This window comes from Notolabrus celidotus, chromosome 12 (genome assembly GCF_009762535.1).
Source record: "Notolabrus celidotus isolate fNotCel1 chromosome 12, fNotCel1.pri, whole genome shotgun sequence".
Classification (NCBI taxonomy): Eukaryota; Metazoa; Chordata; class Actinopteri; order Labriformes; family Labridae; genus Notolabrus; species Notolabrus celidotus.
The window spans coordinates 6,057,388-6,080,509 of record NC_048283.1 but is presented as its reverse complement, the minus strand read 5'-3'; the positions used below and the strand labels follow the sequence as shown (position 1 = coordinate 6,080,509).

The 23,122-nt window shown below is 39.2% G+C and overlaps 2 protein-coding genes across 3 annotated transcripts in view; one reads left to right on the top strand and one right to left on the bottom strand.

The window, feature by feature from the left end:
- Window positions 1–6,146, top strand: part of rgl2 (ral guanine nucleotide dissociation stimulator-like 2) — a 46,918-nt gene extending 40,772 nt beyond the window's left edge. Inside the window, exons 16-20 of the mRNA XM_034697845.1 lie at window positions 1,406–1,492; window positions 2,349–2,442; window positions 2,556–2,780; window positions 3,010–3,124; window positions 5,262–6,146. Of these exons, the coding sequence (XP_034553736.1) occupies window positions 1,406–1,492; window positions 2,349–2,442; window positions 2,556–2,780; window positions 3,010–3,124; window positions 5,262–5,443 (703 nt within the window). The 3' untranslated portion in view covers window positions 5,444–6,146. The remainder of the gene's footprint in view (window positions 1–1,405; window positions 1,493–2,348; window positions 2,443–2,555; window positions 2,781–3,009; window positions 3,125–5,261) is intronic.
- A 2,522-nt stretch (window positions 6,147–8,668) lies between these two features.
- dnase2 (deoxyribonuclease II, lysosomal) lies at window positions 8,669–20,810 on the bottom strand. Of its 2 annotated transcripts, XM_034698548.1 has the most exons (8): window positions 20,648–20,810; window positions 18,760–18,857; window positions 18,496–18,667; window positions 17,714–17,816; window positions 16,665–16,829; window positions 11,279–11,497; window positions 10,653–11,040; window positions 8,669–10,360 (listed from the first exon to the last, which is right to left on the bottom strand). In XM_034698548.1, exons 2-7 carry the CDS (start codon window positions 18,855–18,857, stop codon window positions 10,670–10,672), a joined length of 1,128 nt encoding a protein of 375 aa, XP_034554439.1. In that variant the 5' UTR covers window positions 20,648–20,810; the 3' UTR covers window positions 8,669–10,360; window positions 10,653–10,669. The 2 variants fall into 2 exon arrangements, with proteins under 2 accessions (XP_034554439.1, XP_034554438.1); XM_034698547.1 differs by having other exon boundaries at window positions 8,669–11,040.
- Window positions 20,811–23,122: the final 2,312 nt, after the last annotated feature.

Sequence of the window (23,122 nt, the reverse complement as noted above, 5' to 3'; positions counted from 1 at the left end):
GAGTGAATGTTGATAAAAACTGATTTTGATGGTTTGCAAATCAGCATCAAAAAAACTCTTATTAAGTGAAAATAGTGCTGAGATGACATATTAGATGTTGAAACTGACAAATATTACTGTTAAGACTTAAGTCCAGATCTTCTTATTTATTCAAGTGATTTTTTTACACCTTTAATTATAGAGGAGAGGACAGTGGATAGTGTAGGAAACTGGGAGAGAGTTGGGGAATGACATGAGAGGAAAGGAGCCACAGGCTGGAATCAAACCCAGGCTGCCCACTACATGGGCGCGCAACTTAACCATTAGGCCAAGTCTGCACCCTTATTCAAGTGATTTGTATAGTTTTTATTGGATGATTGTTTTCTGATGTGCCTTATAAATGGAACCCTTTATCATTTTATCATGTTTGTATTGTTTTATTAGTTTTAGGATATTTTAGTATATTAAGCTCTTAAAAGTAGTTTGCTTTCACCCCTATGTGTTCTTTCATGTTACATCTGTTTTGTAACTCATTATGTCATGATCTGATGTCTCACGGGCTGAAAAACAAATTTACCTACGGGTACAAATAGAGCAACATGGACCTGAACCTGATTTATGAAAATCAGTTTTTCATTTTGAATTTGAAGCCAGCAACTTGATTAAAAAAGGTTGAGATGGACAGCTGATATTAACATTTAATGATGTCTATAATTTCATATGTTCTGCTGTGGAAAAGGCCTTGTTTATGCCTCCTGTGGACAATTTTGAAGTAACCTTAAGGATTTAAAAGAAATTCTTGGACACTTAGGAACTAGAAATTCATAATATTGAATAACACAGCTCACCACCCCACTATTTGTTTGTTTGTTTTTTTTCCACTCTGTCCCTTATTATGGTATATCATGTCAAAAATTTGACCTCATTCATGATGACCCTGTTTTCAGTATTGTTTATTATATATTTGTTGCGAAACAATAAAAATAAAGTTTAAAAAAAAAAAGAAAAAGTTGGGACGAACATCTCCCAAATAATGAGGTTCATTTTCAACAGGTCAGTAACATGACCGGGTTTAAAAAGAGCATCCCAGAGAGGCTGAGTCTCTCATTGTTCTGTCAGAGGCTTCACAACCATACAGTTTAACACAGCAGGGGTCTTGTCATTGCTCCTAACCTCTTCCCTGAATCTTAAACTGTTCCTATAAAGATAAAGACAAGATGCAATAAGATACAGATGAACATCCACTACTTACATTCATACAAAGGACATTATTTTCCATTATTTCCTTCTGTTTGCAAACCATCAAGTTCTGCTTTTATCAACATGTTATGCTCTGTCTTAACTTTTTATGAATTGGGGTTAATTTGTATTCGTTGGATGATGAGTGAATGTCTAAGTTGTTCTAACTCTTGGGGTGATGTTTCAGCTATAGACTGTCGGGGGAAATAGAAGCGCCTGGAGAGCCGAGCTCTCGTGGTCCTACTCCGACGGTCATCATCACACAGTGCCCAGAGTAAGACACACACTAAAATACAGCAACAGTACAATACAGAATATGTTAACCCGGGTTATGGTTGGTAGTCTAGGTCATCTTGGCAAACACATAGAGAAATAACAGAAAAAGAAAACAAACCAGTGTCGGTGAAAACGGATGTGAAGTATCCTCTGTGGTCCTGGAGGAGCTTTCTGAAGTCTGAGGCGTGGAGTGTGACAGATGTGAGCTTTTACCAGCCGGGCAGAGTCTGATGGAGCCCGCTGTGAAGTTACACTAAATGAAAAATGTGTGATTTCGAGCTGTAAAGGAGTTAAATTTGCATGATATGAAGAGTAGGAGGTTCAAGTTCTGACTGTACTACAAAATAAGTCAGAACATCTTGGCTCTGCTGCTTCAATTTCAACCATCCCTGTGCTTTATACAGTATGTCGCTTTGACTGTCACAGTTCTCACCTCAGAGGGAGAAAATAATCTCCAACACAGGTCCCTTTATTTTACTGAAGTCAGTGCTTCTTCACCAAAGTATCAGCAGAGTCAATTAGAGATGTAATCAATATTTATCAAGCCAATGAAACAAAATCATGAATAGCTTATCGAATCACTTGAGGGTTCCAGCTTCTGAAATCCAAGTATTCCTCACTTGACTGTTTTTTGACTTTATTATTAGTTCAATATTTTGGCTCTGAGATCATTGGATCACAATAAAAACAAGCTGAAGTTGGCCTCACCTTGGTTTCTGTTTTTTACTTTGATGGAAACTTTTCACTTTCCTTTGACATTTTGTTTGGAGTGAATTATAGCTTAAGAGAAAAATGAATGATTAAAGTAATATTATGATTCAACCCTAATTTAAATGTGATTCATGTGTCGACAGCCTAAGTACCTCCCGGACCAGCCTGCATGGTGACAGTGACAGCCTCTTTGACTTCCCCTCCCCAGTTAACCACCTCCTGTCAAAACTCACAAAGGTAAGATATTAATTTTAATACTTTAAGGAAAACTTTCCCTTTATATCACCCAGTTACTCCGACACTGTGTGTGATTGACTCCATCAACATTATTCTCATTATTTCCGTTGCAGCACATGAGATCTCCGTCTGTGTCCTGTCTCGATGTTGACACGTCTCCCCCGACCAATGACTCCACTCCTGCCACTTTGTCTCCAACCACTCCCACAAAATCACACCGCCGATCAGCCTCCTGCGGCAACAACCCTCCCAATAACGTCCAAGGGTCGGGGCCCGACATGCGAATCATCAGGATACGAATGGACCTGCAGGACGGGAATCTGTACCGAAGCATTCTGGTACTAACCCAGACTATTTGAGAGTAATTTACGGCAGCAGTCAGACTGTAGAAAATGCTCTGCCCCGTATTATCTCTGCCTCAGTGCACTCTCAGCCTTTCCTCTTATCTGCAGAGATCCCGTAATGATAGTCATCTGAATCGGATCTTCAGGGTACAATGGACCCAGGATATCATTAGTGCAAATCAAGCTGTCCCTGTGTCATTGTTATTCTTGTCTCTCCCCTCAGGTTACGAGCAATGACAAGACCCCCACTGTGATCAGCTCTGCCTTAGAAAAGCACAATCAGGACCCCAAACAGACTTCCAGATATGAGCTGATACAACTTCAGCCGGAAGGGAAAGGTAAAGAGGAATAATCCACTCTGTCACAACACTGCAGAAAATGTCAACTGTATTTCAGGACCTATTTTAACCATTACATGATGTTTTTCTGACAAACAACAAACAAGACTTGGACTTTTTACTGCTCTGAAATTGTCAACTCAAGGTTTTAGCTACATACTTCTTAACAGTTTATACTTTTTGACTTCAAACAGTCAGGACAAAAGCTATTTTGCCAACAAGGTGATGATTTTAGTCCAGTTTTGTGTCTTTCAATCAGAATGAAGTAGGGGAGAACGGTGTTGGATGTCACTTTTTACTGTTTTGATGATTGCTCATCATCAAAACATCTTCCAGTAGTCATTCCTATATTAAATTGAAGCTTAAGGTGTTGGCTTGAAATGTGTATCCCTCTCATTTTCCAACTCATTGTAACAAAGAGGCAATTTACCAACCCCATCATGGAGTTGGTTGTCACACACTATGGAGTTGGTTGTCACAATGGTAGTTCAATGGGAAAAATCTTTTAAAAAAGGCAAGAAGGCAGGACTAAATTTGAAAGTTCAATTGCACTGACAAGTGATAGGCCTACATAACTTAATGTATTTTAACATAAAGTAAGCAAGGAACATGAACAGGAAACACATCTTTAGGCTGGCCTGTATAACAACATAAAGAACAAAACAAATGGGCAGAATAACAAGGGCCTACTCAACTGGTTGTTACATGTGACAACCAACCCCAAAGAGAATGTGACGACCAACCCCAACTGCAATGTTTTGCTAGCATCAAGGCTAACAACCATCTAACAAGTAGTTAGCTAGCTAATAAAAATCTAAACTATAGCTTTCCCCTCACACTTTGTAAGGGTAACACTTGTTTTGTTATAAACCCATCGTTTAAAAGCCTAAAAGAAAAATACTGAGGAGCTGAATATTTACAATTTGACATGAAAAACACAAAAAGTCCTCTCACCTCAAGTTCAGCTCTCTTACTCCAGAGAAGACTATGTAGGTGAGCTCTGATCCTAATTCTGGAAATTTCCATACCCCAATTTGAGAGACAACGCCCTCTGGTGGCGAGATGTAACGAGTGTGCCAACCAACCCGTGTGACAACCAACCCCGTTCTCCCGTACAGAATCTGGTGTATTGACATGTAGGTTCACACATACAAGGAAGGGCTGGGGTTTGTAGTCAGATTTAGATACACTTTTTGTTATACAGGTTCAAATGATCTTTATGTCCCGATGGCATCAATAAATAATGTGTTCTTAACAAAAGAGTGAAAAAGAGCTGCTATCTACAGCCGGAGTAAACCTGGGAAAACACCAACCAATCCCTGCCATCAGGAGCCAAATTATGAAACCAATCAAATCCCGTCCTGCCGTTCTGCCCGCCTCCTGCAAAGTGTACATTTCATGTTTGTTTGTGTTTTTAACTTTCACTATCATAATGTTTTGGTGTTTTCTTACCGCTGAGTGAGACATGAGTTGACGTAGTGCAAAACACAAACGATGTGCTGAGGACCGGTTTTGAATCAGTCACGATCATATGGTCGTGAAGCAGCGTGCATGTGAGCTGGGGCGTCGTTTTGGAGGAGGGGGGGAGGGGTTAGACGGAGTCCTGAGGAAATGCTACATTCAAATTCATGCTAGTTTTCCGTGACTACCAACCCTAGCTTTAGGGAGATAGAAAAAAGTATAAAGCATATATGCAGCAGTATTTGTGTCAAGAAACTTCAATAAAAATTGATTACAATTATATAAAAAAGCAGAAAAAATTAAACAGACTTCAATAGTTTTGACTTGAAAGAAAAAAGAGGAGGTTTTTGTCTGGAGGCAGACAGGAGAGTAATGGCGGTGCAAAAAAAAAGCAAAGGGACATTCACTGTGTGTTTAAATGTTTTAGGGTCTTTTGTAAGGCCTGGATCAGGAAGTGAAAGTTAAGAGAAAACAGGAAAAGAGAGAAGCAGAGAAAGAGGGAACGATAGGGAACAAAAGTCCCTCCATAGGCAAGATCTTGTGATGTTTTGGGTCATGGTTGTTTTAACCTTCATGGCACCAGAGTGTCATCTAAACTGTAATCTGTAGAGTTCTGATATCTTCAGTGCAGCAGCTTGATTAAATAATGATTCTATCTCTCATTATTTTAATACAGAGCTGGTGATCCCTGCAACAGGAAACGTCTTCTACGCCATGACTTCATCCAGTGTTGACTTCCTGTTGAGAAAAAAAGGCGGAAACACTCCTCTGGGCTCGCAGCCAATCAACACGGAGACGAGCGCCACTTTTCCTCGAATAAAAGCCAAGGGGAGGAGGCTGGTGCGGACTCTATTCTGACGCCACATCTGAACTTTGTCCACAGTGATGTTACTTTTCTCGCCGTCCTGACATGAACGCAGGGCGAGCCCTCACTAGCAGCAACCGTGGCCTTCTTTGTGCTCAACAAATATCTGCGTATGCCTTTCTACCGCGCTCCTGCAAAGCTTCCTCGACCAAAAGACCAAGTCTCCATCGCATTTTTCAGTCTAACCTTTCAGACCTCCATCCGCCCTGCTGAGTTCAGCGGAGACGCATGCTGCTGAATAAACTGTCAGTTTGCCTCTTTCCTGAAAATACCCAGAACTTATTCCCACCAAGAGGAGGAGGAGGAGCAGTGGAAACCTGTCACAGAGTACTCCTGGTGCTGGCCCTTAACTTTCATTCAGGTTGCACTTAAAGCATTTACTTCATTCCAACTCGATGACTGTTTTAATTCCTTCCTCTTCGAAGGACGTTCCTCGTTGTTGTGTGCCACCGTTGTGAAAATAAGAGTCTGTGATCTCACACGAGACACAGCTGAAGACTGAGGAGGAGTGTTTTTGTAAAGGAGTGAAATCTGAATACACAGAGCCTGTCAGACATAGTTCTGGTTAACACTAGCACACTAAAAGAAGACTTATTAAAGATGCAGTGCAAGTGAATTACTGTAGCAAAACACTGGAGCTTGTTAAAAGAGACGTATACATGTTTTGTATATATTAATATATATATATATTTTTAAGTGTGAATGATGTCAACATTGTGTTTACACTGGAAAGGAGCTCTATGTGTCTGAACTGTTTAATTCAACAAGGAAAAACATCAAATATCTGACACACAAGAGGCCAGCGTGAGCGGATTCATCCAGCGTTGAGCACAGAAAGCTGCATTAACACTAGGGTTGCAATGGGGTGGAAAATTTCCAGTAAATTTTCAATGAAAGTTAAGCTGGGGAATTTTGGAAATATTCCAAATTGGAAACTTTCCATGGGGATTTATGGAAATTGAGGGTAATTTAATAGAAAGGTATCATATCCAAGCACAAATATTTGTTTTGTTATAAGCAGACATTCATCCAAAATAATACATTTATATGTGATATTTGAAAGTTAAACATTAGTACCATACATCAAATTTGTTAAATATATTACCACATAATATCATCAAAACTTACTTCACTTTGTTTAGTCCACAGGCTCATATGTGTGGTCCAGGATTCTAGAAATCATGTGTGCATGTGATGGAGGAATGCATATGCATGTAGGGGGCGTGGTCTCAATAGCCCTGCAGTAAGCAGTGTGCGATGTGCATGTGATTGAGGAATAGCAAATATATTCAACTGTACTTGAATGAAATCTGGTTGTTTTAGTCAGGAGTATTCCAAAATATATTATCCCCAACTATATTAAAGTTCCCTATTAAGAGCCAACCTTCAATTTAGTAAATACCTGGTTTATTCCAGTTAATTCCCATAAATGGAAAGTTTCCCACTTTGAGAATTCCCAAAATTTTGCAACCCTAGTTAATACAGATTATTTTAAATTAACAATGAGTTATATCATTATTCAGATTATTGGAAACACATTTTTTGGTCAGTCTGAGCTTCTTGTTTCAGTTTCAGGGTCATGAAAATTCACCCTTTGGTTTATACACACAGCTTTTATCGACCAGTGCAACAAAAAGGTTGAATAATCCTGCTGAATGTGATCTTCCAAAAGCAGCATGTAGGTAAACAGAGTTAGCAGCTAGCCGCTAAAGAGAGAGATACTTTTCTGAGGAGTTGGCATACTCGACTTAAAACAATAAAATGAATTGCTCTTATTTTATCACATCGACTGAAATACAACTCTGAATGAATCGTTGTCCTCCAGCTGGGTTTGTAAGTAGGCAGCTATCAGCTAACGCAGAAGCCTCATTAACACGTGCTTAACACCTTGAGTTTCACTGACCCCTAGTGGCCAAAAATGGATTACAGCAGCTTTAACAACATCTTGCTGCACTTTAAAGTTTTCTGCTTTGCCTCAGTTTATCACAGGTAAACCAAAACATCACATCTTCATTACTAAGGTTAAAGTTAGCAGATCTTAAAACTGAGCATAAGCTAAACTTATTTATGCAGATTTTCTCTCCGCTCAGCTGAACACACCTTTACTGCTTTTAATATTCAGTTCAATGCCTCTGCTCCAAGTCCATGTAACAACTCTAAATGTTGACTTCAGTGTGAAACAGTCTCTTTGAGAATACTTCTGATCTTTGCTGAAGTCTTGTGACCCTCTGGTTGTACCTGCTCGGCGCTGGTGACGCCTCCCGCTGGCTGAGGCTGGAGCTCGGTGCGACCGGGGAGAGGATTCTTCAGATGTGGTGTGTTGGCGTTCTGCTGTTACTGAGTGTTTTTAGTGCCTTTTTCTAACGGATGCTCATCTTACCCATGTTTGCATTAGAATGTATACAGTATACACATGTATGGAGAGAATGCAGTCATATCCAGTGCTGTGTTGTCTCACATCAAAGCTATTTATGCACTACATACCGGATGTCCTATTTTTGTGGTAATAAATTTACTTTTATATGAAGTTCTTTTCTTTTTTTTGACTGATCTGCTGCGACCAAAGACTGTTCATGTTCCATGCTCAGTAACATAGACTGTATAAATAATGGACGAAGTGTCCTTGACATCAGCCATCTGTTCCTGAGCGCTGTTTGAAGCCAATCGTTGGCGGGAGCCATATTGGAAATGCTGAACTCATCCAAAAGAGTGTGAGGTAAAGAGGCGGGGTTTGAGCGTCCTAGCCAACAGCTACAGTGTTCCCGACTGTCAATCAAATCAGTCATGTCCTTATTTGGGCAAAACTTGTAATCTTAATATCTTCTGAACCGTTGCATTAGAAAAAAATTCACCCCCCGTACAGTGTGTGCCGTTACGGAAATAAGCTTAGTTTTTAAATTAGTTTTTGAACCAGGCTGTAAACATGTTCATTAATGCTGCAAAGATCGTCTTTGTTGAATTGGTGTGTATGTGGTTTCCGGTGTTTCTGCAGCCAGCCTCAAGCGGATGCTCGATGAACTGCAGTTTATAACACTTCCGCATGGGCTTCATATTTTGAGACCGGAGGTTGCCGCTTTGCACAGTTATTTACCACCCTGCAAAATGTCACATATAAAGCTATTATCTCAAATACTGACATTAATATTTTTGCACCTAATAAAGTAAACAAAGCAAGATGAAGATCCACCGGCAGCAAAGAATACACCCCAGATTCACCCTTTGGATTTAGATTGAAGATAGCCAGCATCTTTATTTTCAAGCAAAATGAAGAATATAATTAATGTGTTTAAAGATTGGAAAATCAAATACACAAAACACAAAGAGTTCTGGAAATGCAAAGAGACATAATTATCAGGTAATATACACCAACACTGATCAAACAAAGTTTTAAAGCATCCTCAGCGCAGACTATGTATCATTTACAGTAACGTGTTGCCACACTGTGATCGTTTCATAGTGCAAGAAATCTGTCAAGTTATAAAGTGTATTTGCCTCATTTCTAGTCGAAATATCGCCTCCCTATTCATTAGGGATGTAAGGATTACGCTCAACCCAACTCAAAATTGAAATAATATTATTTTATTTCAATTCTCAGATATGGACAGTTGCAATATATATTTTTCTCTTATATTTATTTGTAAACAAAGTCATCCTTTTTCATGTTTAAGGTGTTGTAACTCAAATAAAACCACTGCACACTTTTTTTCAGAACCATGCAAAAAAATTAAAAATGACCGCACAAAAATACCTTGTCAGAAAATTTCAGAACAATTATAAAGAAATGGAAAGTGAACAATTCCCAAATGAAAGTATTAAATATAAAAACAAATGCAGTCAATCTCTTTAAATAAACAAACATGGCGTTTATGCTCCTGGCTTGGAATTTACATGTTTTTCTTCAGGAATATCAGGGAAAGATAAAATGCTGCCGCACCTCAGACTTGAAACACAAAGGTGCATCCTGAACTGTTCGGTCTTCACCTGCTGCCGCCATGTCTGTTATGCTCAACTCAAGAGCAAGAGACTTAATGATGTTGAACAAGTGGAGTGAAATGCAGATAGCGCCTTCTTCTGTTTAAAAATAATATCTCTATACAAATTTTGTTGAATAGATTTTAATCCACCCTTATCTGTATCGCTTTTTTTCCGTCTTGTGATATATCCTTACATCCCTATTATTCATATTAGTCACATTCACTTCACGTGCCAGGATATGACATCATATTTTCAGGAAACTACAGGAACAAATGAACGCCTGAATTGCTTGTCATGAGTAAAAACAGAAGTGATTGCAGCGAGCACAATCTTTCTTATTTAAGCAACCTTAAACAACTTTTACTTACTTATTTCCACTCCTCACAAACAGCTCATGCCTTATATCCGCTCATAATATCTTGAAATCAGAGGACACATCTGGACCTGACAGGTGAATTTGTCTGATATTAAGAGGAGGTGAAAGTCTGACCAGAAATTGGACAAATAAACTTGATCATATTTGAGGTTTTTTTGTGTTGCACTGAAAGCTCCCTTTATACAATCTCCAGTTTTAATGTGCTCCCTGAGAACTCGTCAACAAACCAGCTAATGTTGATTTTAACAGGAATATTTTCAATTAGTGAGGCAGCGCTCACAGAGTTTGCAGTATCGTCTCTTCAGGTAAATTAATACCCGTTGGTTATTAAGACACTTGAACAGAAGCTTTCATTAGAAGAGACACTTTGTGGTTTTGGTGTTGTTCAGAGTGAACGCTGTGTGTCAGCATTAAGCACTCTCCCTCTTGTCAGTTTCTGCTCTTCCAGTGTTGCTCTGTGTGGATTCAGTTTGAAGAGGAGGATGTAACAGCTCTTGGTTGCTGCCAATAACCACTCCAAACTCGTGAATGACCGAGTAAAACGCTGCCTCAACGGCCCCTGAAAAACATATTTTCTCATTTCTGATCAGCTTCTCACTGTGGGTGATGAGGTCCCACATGAATGCAGAGTTTTCTATTAAGGATTTGAGTTATATCACTGGAGATGTTTCTATATTTGAGTATTTTAAGTGCAAAACATGATCATTTAAATTAGATTTCAGCACACATTAAGAGACATGTAAACATTGTACCTAGAATTTTAAAAATATGTCATAAAAACCCTCCTTGTCTGATATAATCTCCCTCTTTGTAACCCATGACGGCCTTTGTCCTAAGCCTTGTTGACCCACCTTCCTCCAGCAGGGCGTCAACACTGTGTCGTCTCTCCTCCACAAGCCTCACACTGCAGCGCCGCACTCCGGTAAGCCTTCCACACCACAGGATCCCGCAGACACACTGTACCGCCTCCACGCTTCTCCTCCGCCTCGTTCCGGTTTATGTCTCCCACACACACCCAGCCTCCACCAGGGCCGGATCCTGCAGCTTGGGTGCTGACGGCCCACTTGGAGTGATCCTGGCTGGTTTTGAAGGTGAACGTCTGGCCCGGGTTGATGAGCTTGATGTCCAGGACCTTCCAGCCCAGAGAGCAGTCAGAAGGGAGGATGCCTGTGGAGCGAACCCAGAACTGGACGAGGAGGTCTGACTGGAGTGTGGGGCCCACCCAGGAGTGGTACAGGTCTGATGAGGCAGAGGAGGAGGATACATGAGATCATGATTTAGAATTTATTTTTGCCCTGAAACATAAAAACTAATGAACTAGCTTTACTCTCAGTATTTCAGCTTCATTCTGAAAACACATCAGAGAGTTTCCTCCTCTGATTATTTCTACCTAAAAATGAACCCAAGGTGAAGCTGACACTTCATGAACTGCAGCCAGATCAAACTTCAAATTTCTGTTGTTATCCCAAAGTCATACCGTTGTCAAAAGCAGCCCCTTTGGCAAAGTTGATGAAGTCGGTGCCGTCCTTTGAGGTCAGAGTCACGCTGCGATTGGCCACAGGTTTGATGTGTGGAGAGATGTGAGCGGGCAGAAGTTTCTTCTTACAGACGGCAGCCAACGCAGGCACCAGGGACGCCAAGGACTCCGGGACGTCACAGTCGTACACATTAGGCTGATTGATCTGAAGCTGCTCCCCTGTGGTGCAAAACAAATTAGATTTAAGACAAACGCCGCTAACAGCACGGCACAACTACAGCACTGGTTAAGCACAGCAGATGAATAACACTGTTCTGGGTGACATTGTGCAGAGGCAGTGTAAATCATGACAGAGGAATAAGATAACTAAATGTGAAGTGGAATCAAATCTACTCTAATATTGATGGTTTTTACATGACTTGTTGGTCTTCTTGTCTTCTTGTCTTGAGCTCTGAGATTTGATGTATCTAGCAAAGCCGTTTCAACACGGCTTTAAAATCATTTTTACTCAAAAAGCCGTGGCAGAGATCGGCCGGTGTTTTGGTTTGGTTTTGGTTGACCCTGTTCACTGCCGACTTAAATACTTAAATACTATCTGATGAGATTATTATGAAATCTTAATAAAAACTAAACTAGTTTGCATTCCCAGGAACTCCCTCTGTGTTTCAACAGCTGTGTAAACTCCACAAACACCATTACGTTCAGCTAAAGGACTCCAGTTTACAGGGTCACTTTTAGAACCAGAACACCGGGAGAGACGCATTCACGGTGGGCTGAGAGAAGACTACTGTTACAAGCTGCTAAATGAAGAGAATCACAGCTTCTTCTTTTGAAAAGTACACACACATACAAAAAAGATAGAACAAATAAAAACTAAAGAAAGAAAGAGAAATCAAGTGAATCACAGATGTGTGTGATGTTATTGTGGACGGCGGGCCGAATAAAAACACTGCGGTTAATCTACCAATCAGACATGTTCAGCATTGCCGGCCTTTCCCCCTGAAAGTCCCGGGACCTTTGAAAAGTACTACCCCCCAAGCAGGGGCTTTTCAGGGGGGAGATTAACTACCCCTCAACTAAATATAGACCCTGGTTCTTCCGGTCGAAACACACGTAGTCCAGGGGTAAGGTCCCTAGTTCCTGCGGTCAAAACGCACATAGTTCCAGGGTAAAGTTCCTGCGGTCAAAAAATTAATTATTGCGAATAGTTCCTCCTCTTAAAACGTCACTGGAACATAATTACAGACTGAATGTCGCTGCTCTTTCAAGAGACGGTGTAATACTCTCACACTGCCGACACTTTTTCAGAGTTCATGCAATAGGTGAACACATGTTGCCCAAATGAAACCTCTTGGTGAACTAAAACATAACAAATATTTCTGATACCTGCTGAGAAAGCTGAACTCTTTTAATGTCAGTAAGAGGATTTTAAGTAACTTTTATTGTTCTTTTATTGAAAGTCTTTTAACCTTTTCTTTTATCTGCTGGTTCAATGGATCACCCATTGAGGAGAAGAACAACCTGCAGAGAATCAAACACAGAGACCTGTGTTCCCTCTGGGAGAATCAGGAGGTGAAAAAAGCTAAAAACATTATCCCCCAGCCATTACATGTTCTTTCTAGAGCTTGCTGTTTTTATGCAACCTTGAGGGGAACTAATCATTACTCCAAATCTTTTATCCCATCTGCTATCAGGCTTTTAAACTCAGACAGAAGTCACTTTAGTCATTTTAAATAACATTGGTATGACAAAGTAGATTATATTGTCTTTTCATCTTTGTCTTATCTTACTGTTATTTATTAAACGTCATATAAACTAAATTAACTTACTGCTGTCCTTCACAGACCCTCTGGTCTCATGCACAGATCTGGTGCTTCACTTGTATCATGCATATATATGATGGATGCGATGTAAATGTTAAATGTTGTATGGTAAGCTATAAATTAATTGCCCTTCTTGGGATCAATAAAGGTGTCTGAATCTGAATCTGAATCCGAGTTATCAAACCTCCTATTCCGAGGCCTTTATTTATGAACTCTGTCACATCTCAGTTTCCTCTCATTACTGTGCTGCAAGATGCTCGGAGAAGACACGTGACGAGGCGCTGATCACCTTCTGTTATCTTACTCTCTGTACATTCATGTCACACCGGACTACCGTCACACATCTCGGCGTCCCAGCTGGAGAGACACAGATCTGACAGAGCACGCGCATGCCGCAGTGTGAGGGCCGATATCTCTATGGAAACATACCTCTCAATCTAATTACATTACCCCAGGCTCTGCCATAGCAACTGTGCCAACTGCTGGGTCTGCCAGGGAACCGCACAGACAGCACGGTGTCATGGTGATGACACCTGTTTACGCTGATTATTCTGGATGGGGATTGTTGTTCTTCTGTCAACACCTGACTGGATTATTAAGTACACGGTGACAACAAGATAATAACGACTGAGGGGATGAGACAGAGCCTATGATGAATAATTCACAGTGTACAATAACCGCACTGCTTTTGATTCCACATCACCTAAAGTGAATATTTTAACAAAAACACATCAGTAGTATTTTTGTATTCTTCTACAGAGAACCTAATGTAAGGTGTTTATGGAAGACAGATATTTAAGGTTGATGGTTAAGCCCTCATGAGAACACCCTCATGGGAGGACTTCACTAAGCAGCTGTTTAAGGCAGAGTAATGCACCGATCAATAGAAGGTAAGCACTAAGATACATTACATGTGATTATGAGCTTAATAGACTTCAATGACTTCTCCACTGCAGTTTCTACATTATAGCAGCAGGGAGTTACACGATTGGCTGATAATAACATGTTCATGTTAATAAAAAGTCTTCATGTATCTTTGATGTTGAGAGTGAATTCCTTATTAATTAGAGTAATGTAATAAAGCAATATATAATAATAATATCCAGTGAGATGGGACAGCCTGCCAGGGGATCTGAGAGGAGCGGGAGATACTGAGACTTTTAAACTAAACTAAAAATGGATCTATTCAGTCTGGATTTTATGGGGGGATTCATAATTTTAGTTCTTGATTTTTATGGGGTTTTTTTGTTTGTTTTTAGTTTTTTCCTTTTAACTATTTGTTTTTTTGTATTATTTAACTCCTCATTTTAATAGATATTTTTAGTGCCTTTATTTATCTTCAACTTTTATCCTCACCCTTTTTATTTATTTATTTATTTATTTATTAATGGATTGATTTAAACCAGTTGTTCTCAAAGTGGGGTCCTGGGACCCCTGGGGGTCCGGGAACCATAGCGTGGGGGTCCGTGAAATAATTTGACTAAATTTCTAATAAATTATAAAATTGTGCTGTGTCATTACAAGACAGCATATACACCATTGTTATGATACCAATTGGTGGCTCGAAGGGATATGTGAGTCTTGCTACTGTTAACTTTCTGAAAGCGTTTAAGATCAATTACTTGAAAAGTATAAATGCTGTCATGTTGAGTCCACAAGGAATGAAATGACTCTCTGTTTTAAAGTATACAAGTGGTATTTACATGATTCAAATTGAAGTGTTATCTGTTTATCACTATGGTACAGGTCTGAAGTATTTACATTGATACGTTTTACAATACAAATAGTTAGGGTTATGATTAGGGTTAGGATTAGGGTTAGGGTTATGATTAGGGTTAGGGTTAGGATTAGGGTTAGGGTTAGGGTTAGGATTAGGGTTAGGATTAGGATTAGGGTTAGGATTAGGTTTAGGATTAGGGTTAGGGTTAGGGTTAGGGTTGTGATTAGGGTTAGGGTTAGGATTAGGGTTAGGGTTAGGGTTAGGGTTAGGATTAGGGTTAGGGTTAGGATTAGGGTTAGGATTAGGGTTAGGGTTAGGGTTGTGATTAGGGTTAGGATTAGGGTTAGGGTTAGGGTTAGGGTTGTGATTAGGGTTAGGGTTAGGATTAGGGTTAGGGTTAGGATTAGGGTTAGGGTTAGGGTTAGGATTAGGATTAAGGTTAGGGTTAGAACCAGAACTAAATTTAAGTAAACAGAACCAGAACCAAACTCATGTAAACAGAACCACAACCAAACTCAAGCAAACAGAACCACAACCAAACTCAAGCAAACAGAACCACAACCAAACCGAACCAGAACCGAGCCTGAACTGAACCGAATCAGAACCGAATCAGAACCGAATCAGAACCGAATCAGAAGCGAACCAGAACCGAACCAAACTGAACCAGAACCGAACCAGAACCGAACCAGAACAAACCCGGACCGAACCAGAACCGAATCAGAACCGAACCAAACTGAACCAGAACCGAACCAGAACCGAACCAGAACCGAACCAGAACCGAACCAGAACCGAACCAAACTGAACCAGAACCGAATCAGAACCGAACCAAACTGAACCAGAACAGAACCAGAACCGAACCAAACTGAACCAGAACCGAACCAGAACCGAACCAGAACCGAACCAGAACCGAACTAGAACCGAACCAGAACCGAATCAGAACCGAACCAAACTGAACCAGAACCGAACCAGATCCAGAACCAGAACAGAACCAGAACCAACTTAAGCAACCAGAACCAGAACCAAACTTGAGCAAACAGAACCAGAACCAAACTCAAGCAAACAGAACCAGAACCAAACTGGAGCAAACATTATTAATGTCTCAGTGCCGGTTGGCATTGAGAAAAATCCGATGCCTCAGCTTGGATGGGCTGATCCGATTTCTCCTCTATCTTTGAGAAGAACCCTAACCCTCTCAGAGGGAACAGATGAAGCCACGATACACAGCCTCCCCTCCATCACCTGTATCCTATATCCTCACATGTGATTGATGCTGACCAATCAAAACAAAGTTCTGCTGTGAGCAGAGCTGGGGCTGAGCACTGAGAGAGCTAAGCAGCGAAAGGAAAAAACTGGGAGCCGGCTCTCTCTTGATGCGAGCCGGCTCTTCTGATTCACCATAAAGTATCGGCTCTCAGAGCCGCAGCTTTTGATCATGACACATCACTAATGTGCCTAATCTGTGTTACAATTATGGGTCCATTATATTGATATTTTGATGCTTTCACAAATTTTTAATTACATATATTTTATTGTTGGTGGTGTGCATTAGTCTCTACTTTAAAATCATGTTTTATGGTTTTTAATATGTAGCATGTTTTGCCATTATTGTATTCCTGCTTCTTACTTGTTTTCAATCGCTTTAAAGCACTTTGAATTGCATTTGATTTTTATGAAAGGTGTTTTATAAATAAAGCTTGATTGATTGATTCAATATTAAAGCAGACAAAGGGCAGAGTCTGATTCTTTCTTTCTCATATTTTGTGTAATTTAAACATTACTGTGTTTGTTGTTATTAACAGCTATGTCTGTGCGGTACAGCTCTGCAGCAGGCCTCCAGTCTTACCGATGGTCTGGAAGCGCTCCAGTGGGTAGGTAACACAGATGAAGTTTTGTCCGTTGATCACACCGCTGTCTGGGTAATAGAACTGTCCTTCCTTTTGCACTGGGGGAAAGTGAGGGGTGCTGTGGACCAACCAGAAGCCCTGATTTTTATCCAGCAGGACGACACCTGAGGGGCAGAGAAATAAAACAATCAGCAAAAAAGCTAACAACTCAACAGCTCTCTTTCATATTTACACCTGTTCAGTAACTTCTTTTTTTAACTAGCTTCATGTTACTAGAGCAACATTGTGTTCATTATCAGTCATGTTTCTGGCCACTTGATAAGTTTTAAGTGAATTACCTACTTTATTACTGTGTCATTTGCATCGTTCCTATCATATGAACCATATAAATACATACAAATGTCTGTGTTTGGCTCCTACCAACCGTCATAACTATGCTGTCTGTTGGGCAGCAGGTGGAGCACAAGAGCTATTTTCTTTAACTTTCACTGGACACAGTTTCCTCCTGTGGCTGTAAACGACCATTAAAGGGTTTCAAGTGTGAACAAAACTGTTGCTGTTGTCATCCAGTACTAAATGGTGCTGCACATTCAGGTGCTCACTTTGTCATTTATTACACTGTAGGTATAAAATATTCATTTTAGTTACTTTAAAGTCTACAGTCTGAATAGATGTCTTCCTTAGAAAATGTAGATACTTTATGTTTTAGATATACTTCTTTGTTTCTTAAATACTGTCTTTTAAAAATATCTTAATTTTAGCAGCTTTTTTGTTGTATTTAAAAATCTTTTTGTGATTTGTTTACAGTCAGTCGTGGGGATTAGCATTTGTTTTGCATGTATTATGATATAATTAAATATATAACTTCATATATGAGCAAGCTATAGAAGTAGATTGATTTATGATGTCCTTAGACAACTTGCAGTTTTGCTCTAACAACATTTCTAAACTGTTCACACTCATGCTCGAGGTATGAAATGAAAAGCATGATCCTCTAACAGGCTCTCTGTGCTGCTCAGGTATTAGAGCAGGCCGATCTGGTGCTCACCTTTTGTGTGCCCCTTACTGCTTCCACTGTTGTGCACCCATCTGTCACCAAAGTCCTGGGCAGGCCTCTGGTCATTGTAGAGGATGTACGCAAGCTCTGTGTTCTGTGAAGAGGAGAAGAAAAAACATCATACATGAGGGAAAAAAAGAGCTTAACATTTATAAGATGAGGTGCACAAAAATAAAGTTTATGTTATGCATGGTGCTGCCACTAAAACCACGACATGACCTCACTCACAGCTGTTCAGACAGACAGACAGGCGGACAGTTTAAATCAACTTCCATCAGTGGCTTTCAGTTCTCATTCTCGGTTTCTGAATTTGTCTAATTTTGTCAGGTGACAGGACGGCTGTCAAAAAGCAGAATCTGGCCCCAAAATAAAAGACATCTGTTAACGTCTGGAGAAGGGTCTGTAAAGAGATCTTAAATAAATACCCCATGCAGGAAGATTTGCATGACAATAGCAAGATGAAGACTTTGTCAGATATGAAGCATACTACTAATATTGGAGTAATTACTGCTTTTAATTCAAGTGTAGATCGAATACTTGTCTCAAATATACAGAACTGTTTTGTTTTGTGTCACTTGAGATGAGAGATGTCCCAAAAAAGCAGTGAAATACAAGCTTTCATAAAAATATGGTCATGTATTCATATAACACATAAAACAAGGGGCTGAAAGCTGCACTGTGATCCCTGAATCACCTATGGAAGGACACTGACATACACTGAACACTTGTTCAACATTTTGTTACAGAACATGAAACTCCTCATGGATGCAGACCTTTCCCTGTGAGTACAGTTGTCCCACAGTCCTTCCCAGAGCTCCAGTGGTGTCGTTCACTGTTCCCCTCCCATTAGTCCATCCTTCACTCCCTTTGTCCATCAGTAAATACAGATCACCCAGTTCGTGAGATTTCTTGCCATGTTCCTTAGGTAGCTTATACAAATAAAACCTAAAACAGAGAGGAAGAAACTTGTAGCAGAGTTTTTTTGGGAACCATAAAATGTATTTTTGTGTCATTAATTGTTGTTATTAATGAGTTACCAATCAACTGCATCTCCTTGGTCGTTGTAGCAGGTGATTGGGGAGGTGTTGCCCCCTAGTGGCACACTGGAGATCAGCAGCGATAGAAACAGAAGCATCTGGGAACAAGAGACAAACTTATTGACTTAAAACTGTCATACAACAAATATATAGATATTGTAACAGTTACAAGGGTTGAGTAATCTCTGAGTAGCTGAATACGCCTCAACTTCAGTGACTGTTCATGCTGTCCGTGCCAATGTACACTAAAGGCTGTGAGTATTGTTTTAAGATGGACTTGAAAAAATGTCAACATATCATTTTTGTATGAATAGTTGTGTAAGAACAGGTGGGAGGGAACAGTCACACTTCTCTAAAAATGTATTTGTGACATTTCTAGTGGTCAGACTACTCTCACATGTTCAATAGTTCCTATTTGTTTTGGTGCACTTAGATTTGGGTTGAATAGAAGTTCCAATTTTTCTGGTTCATTCAGATAGAAGATGAAATACTGAGGGAGTTTACTTAGAAAGTTAATAATACCACACTGCAGACATATCCCTTAACACCCCCTTTAAAATATTGATATCTACATTTAAAATAATGTAACACAATCGACAGATTTTTCGCTTCAAATCACTACCTCATTGCTCCTCATGGTGGCACTAATGACTTTAATCCTGCACTTTACCTTTGAGAGCATTTTGTATTCTTCAGGTATCCTGATGTTTGATTATATGATTGTCATGAAATGCATAAATTATCACATAATCCAGGGGCGTCACCAGCAATTCTGGGCCCCCAGAAAAGATACCAGAGTGGACTTCATCAACACAGTCAACCCTACAAAACATTGCTGCTATAACACTGGTTTATTTGCAATAAACAAAAATATATGCTTAAACTATCCTGTTTAACTGACTCAAATCTAAGCTACATATCAATATATATATATATTTTTTTTTTTTACAATTTCTCCAAATGTAACTTCACAATATTGACCTTCAGACTGTTTCACCTCTTTAAACAAGATTATTTGAAGCCAAGTGACTTGTTGAATAACAACAAGTGGGCATTATTTGGTATAATCTAACCTCATGAAGTCAAATAAATCTCTAAAAACCTGCAGTTTACTTTCAGTCAGATTCAGCCACACTGGATAGCTATGAAAATATGACAATTCCCCACCTCAGGCATCTCATGGAGCTGTGGAATTGTGAATGTTTGTTTATTTATTCAGACCATTTTAGTTATCTTATTGCAGTTTCAACAAGAAAATAAAAGTGTAGCAGAAAACACATTTTTATTTCAGGCCCATTAAGGGCCCCCCTCCACACTTGGGCCTTAGGTAGTCAGACCCACTTCCCCCCACTACGACGGCCCTGCCTGTATCGCGATATTATCGTATGGGTCATGTATCGTGACCTCTATGATCGTGACATATCCTGCACTTCCCATCTACTTGAGTACAAGTGTTTAGGTATAGAATTCTGGCTTTAGTCCTGTCTCAGCCTTTATCTTATATAGAATTACAGAAACATGTGGAAGTTTGTGGAGATTATGTTAACTTCTCATGTCAAAGCTTTCTCAAAAAAATCATTTTGTAAAATAAGGCAAAAAGAAATGAAACCAAAACCTGTATTTTAAGTTCAGGTTCAGACTATAAAGTTAACTCCAGTCTAAAAAGTTTAGAAATACAAATGAAAGCTTTAATGAAACAAGTCCACTTTCCAAAGACAGGCGACTTTACATCAAAATTAACTTTAAAAAATAATCCAAACACCTTTAAATCTCAGCTGGGGCTCGTGCAAGCCGCAGCTGATGAGCTTCCTGCTAACTTGTAAACAACGAGGACAAAGTAAAGAAACACACAACACATGTAAAGTTTCATTAAAGTACTTGTACCCACCTCTGGATAAGAGTCTTGAGCCTCATATGTCTTGAAATGATTATTATCCTATTCTCAGGAGGAGACTCCTCGACAGCAGACAATCCCCAGGAGGTTCAATTTAAACCCACATCCTTGTTTAGGTCTGGGATTCATTTAAGAGGATGAGACAGTGACGTCATGGATACTTTCGGTTGGGTTTCCTAGTAAAATCGAAAGAGATATTAAAACACAACAAAAAACAAGATATCTAGACTCTCTTTAACCACTTAGCAAAAAAACCCCGACACTTAAATAAATGTATATTCCCTGTTATTCTTCAGACACTTCCTCGTCCCCGTCGTATCCTTATCAAAAAGTCCTAGATCTGGTCCCATGGTCTGTGACGTTACTAAGTGGGCGGGGTTACATCGAAAGGCGCTCACAGCAACCTGTTACTAAAATAAAACATTTATATTAATCACAGATACATGGATTTTATTTTCTGACCCACCATTTCAACGTCAATTGCAATATTTAAAAAAATTTGAACAGTTTAAATAATTAAAATGACAAAAACTACAGACATGTCTTCAAACAAATCAAAATACTCTAATAAATAAAAGAGGCATGGAGAAAAAATAAAACAAAAACATGAATGGGACTCATAATACGGAAGAATCGAATAAAGGATAAATACAGCTTGCTCTGATGTAGGATTAGGGCCACTGAAAAAAAGAAGAAAAAATAATCTGACTATAATCTCAGAATTCTGTCTTTCTGTTTGATATGTTAAATGAAAATAGACAGACACACACTTTGATGATTTCCATGACGGGTGTATATTTTTCTCCTGACCACATTTCAAACAAATCGAATGAAGGATAAATACAGCTTGCTCTGATATAGGATTAGAGCCACTGAAAAAATTAAGAAAAAAAAAATTTGACTATAATCTCAAAATTCTGACTTTAATCTCAGAATTCTAACTTTTTTTATCAGAATTCTGAATTTTTAAAAAAGATTTCTGACCTAATTCTCAGAATTCTGACTTTAATCTCAGAAATTGGAATTTTTCTCAGAATTCAGATTTTTTTCTCAGAACAACAATAATAAAAAATGCGTATTGGACCTTGATTTTCTTTTTTTCAGTGGCCCTTATCCTCTTCTGTAATATAACTCATGTTAATACTGTATATAAATAAAAATGTATGCAATATTTCAGGTGCTACCATGACAATCCTCTCCAAGAAACTCATTAAAAAGGTCTACTGCTTTATTATTATTTTTTTTGCTATCAATCAATTCAAGGGTATTTAAGTATAGTTAAGAGCAGTAAACTTATTTGCTTTGAAACTTGACAGCACTCATGGCATCCATTTCAGGTTATACTGTTTTTTTTTTTAAAACAGATCTATCTTTTCTGACTAATTATGTATTTACTGTTAAGAATGACAGTCATGACCTTTTGTAAGTTGTGTGTTGTGTTTTGGTGCTCCTGTGAATCAAATTATAATGAGATTAAAATGAGGTCTGTCATCTGCATTACAGTTTGAAGCAGAGAGTTGTCAGACTTTTGCACTCCCTGAAAGTCCCCTAAAAGCCCATACACCAAATAAAACTGGAGCCTATTGTATCTTGTTGACCTGATCAAAGACTCAGTGTATTGCGTATACTTGGATCTTAAAAGTGGAACTTGATTCTAGTTAGCTGACTTTTGTTGTTTTTTCCTGTTTGACTCTTTCACAATTGTGGTCCAAATGTTTCTTAGTTATCTATTTTGTGTGTGTGTCGCTAACCTTTCATCTGCTCCTCTAGCTATTCTCTATTCCTTTTTTTTCCTGATGAATTTCAGCAGAAGCCTAAAGGAGGAGGTCATGTGACAGAGCACTGTCTCTTTCATCACAAACTAGGACTCATAACATGAACTTTGACCTTTTGGTTTAAATTTTTTAGTTTAAACTTTAAAGTTATTCGTTATTTATTGAATAAATGAATAGCAATACTTCAACTTGAAGGGCAACATGTCTGTTCTTCTATTTGCCTTGCAGTATACATTCTGCTTTGACGTGGCTCTCAGAGACTAGTGTTTGTCAGAGTGTTGCTATACAATAACATCACATTGATCTCTGTTTGAGGAAGTAACAAAGTGCCCTCTCATTGCCTCTATAACCTAACTTGTGCAGAGCGACCGGGACTTCCTCATAGAGCTTTTCTCTGTACTCAGAGGACTGAACACACAGAAGAGGAGGTCACAGGTTTCCAGACAAAGGGGTTCTGGCTGCTTGCATCTTGTGGCCTTGGATTACATGCAGCATTTTGCAAGTATATTACAAAATAAGTGGCTGTATCATGAGCTTTACTGACCCACAACTCTTAAAGCAGCAAATACTGTGAGGCAGAGGAACTGAGTCTCACAACACTCAGAACAACACACATACTCATTGTGTCAATCTCTTCTGTTGGACTTTGGGTTGATGTAACCTTCTGTGTAGTTGAATCAATATAGTAAATTAA

Coding starts and splice junctions, on each gene's coding strand:
- dnase2 (XM_034698547.1), bottom strand. CDS start 18,857: ATGCTTCTGTTTCTATCGCTGCTGATCTCCAGTGTGCCACTAGGGGGC. Junction 18,668..18,759: donor CAAGGAGATGCAGTTGATTG/GTAACTCATTAA, acceptor TCTCTGTTTTAG/GTTTTATTTGTATAAGCTAC. Junction 16,830..17,713: donor CAGTAAGGGGCACACAAAAG/GTGAGCACCAGA, acceptor TCTGCCCCTCAG/GTGTCGTCCTGCTGGATAAA.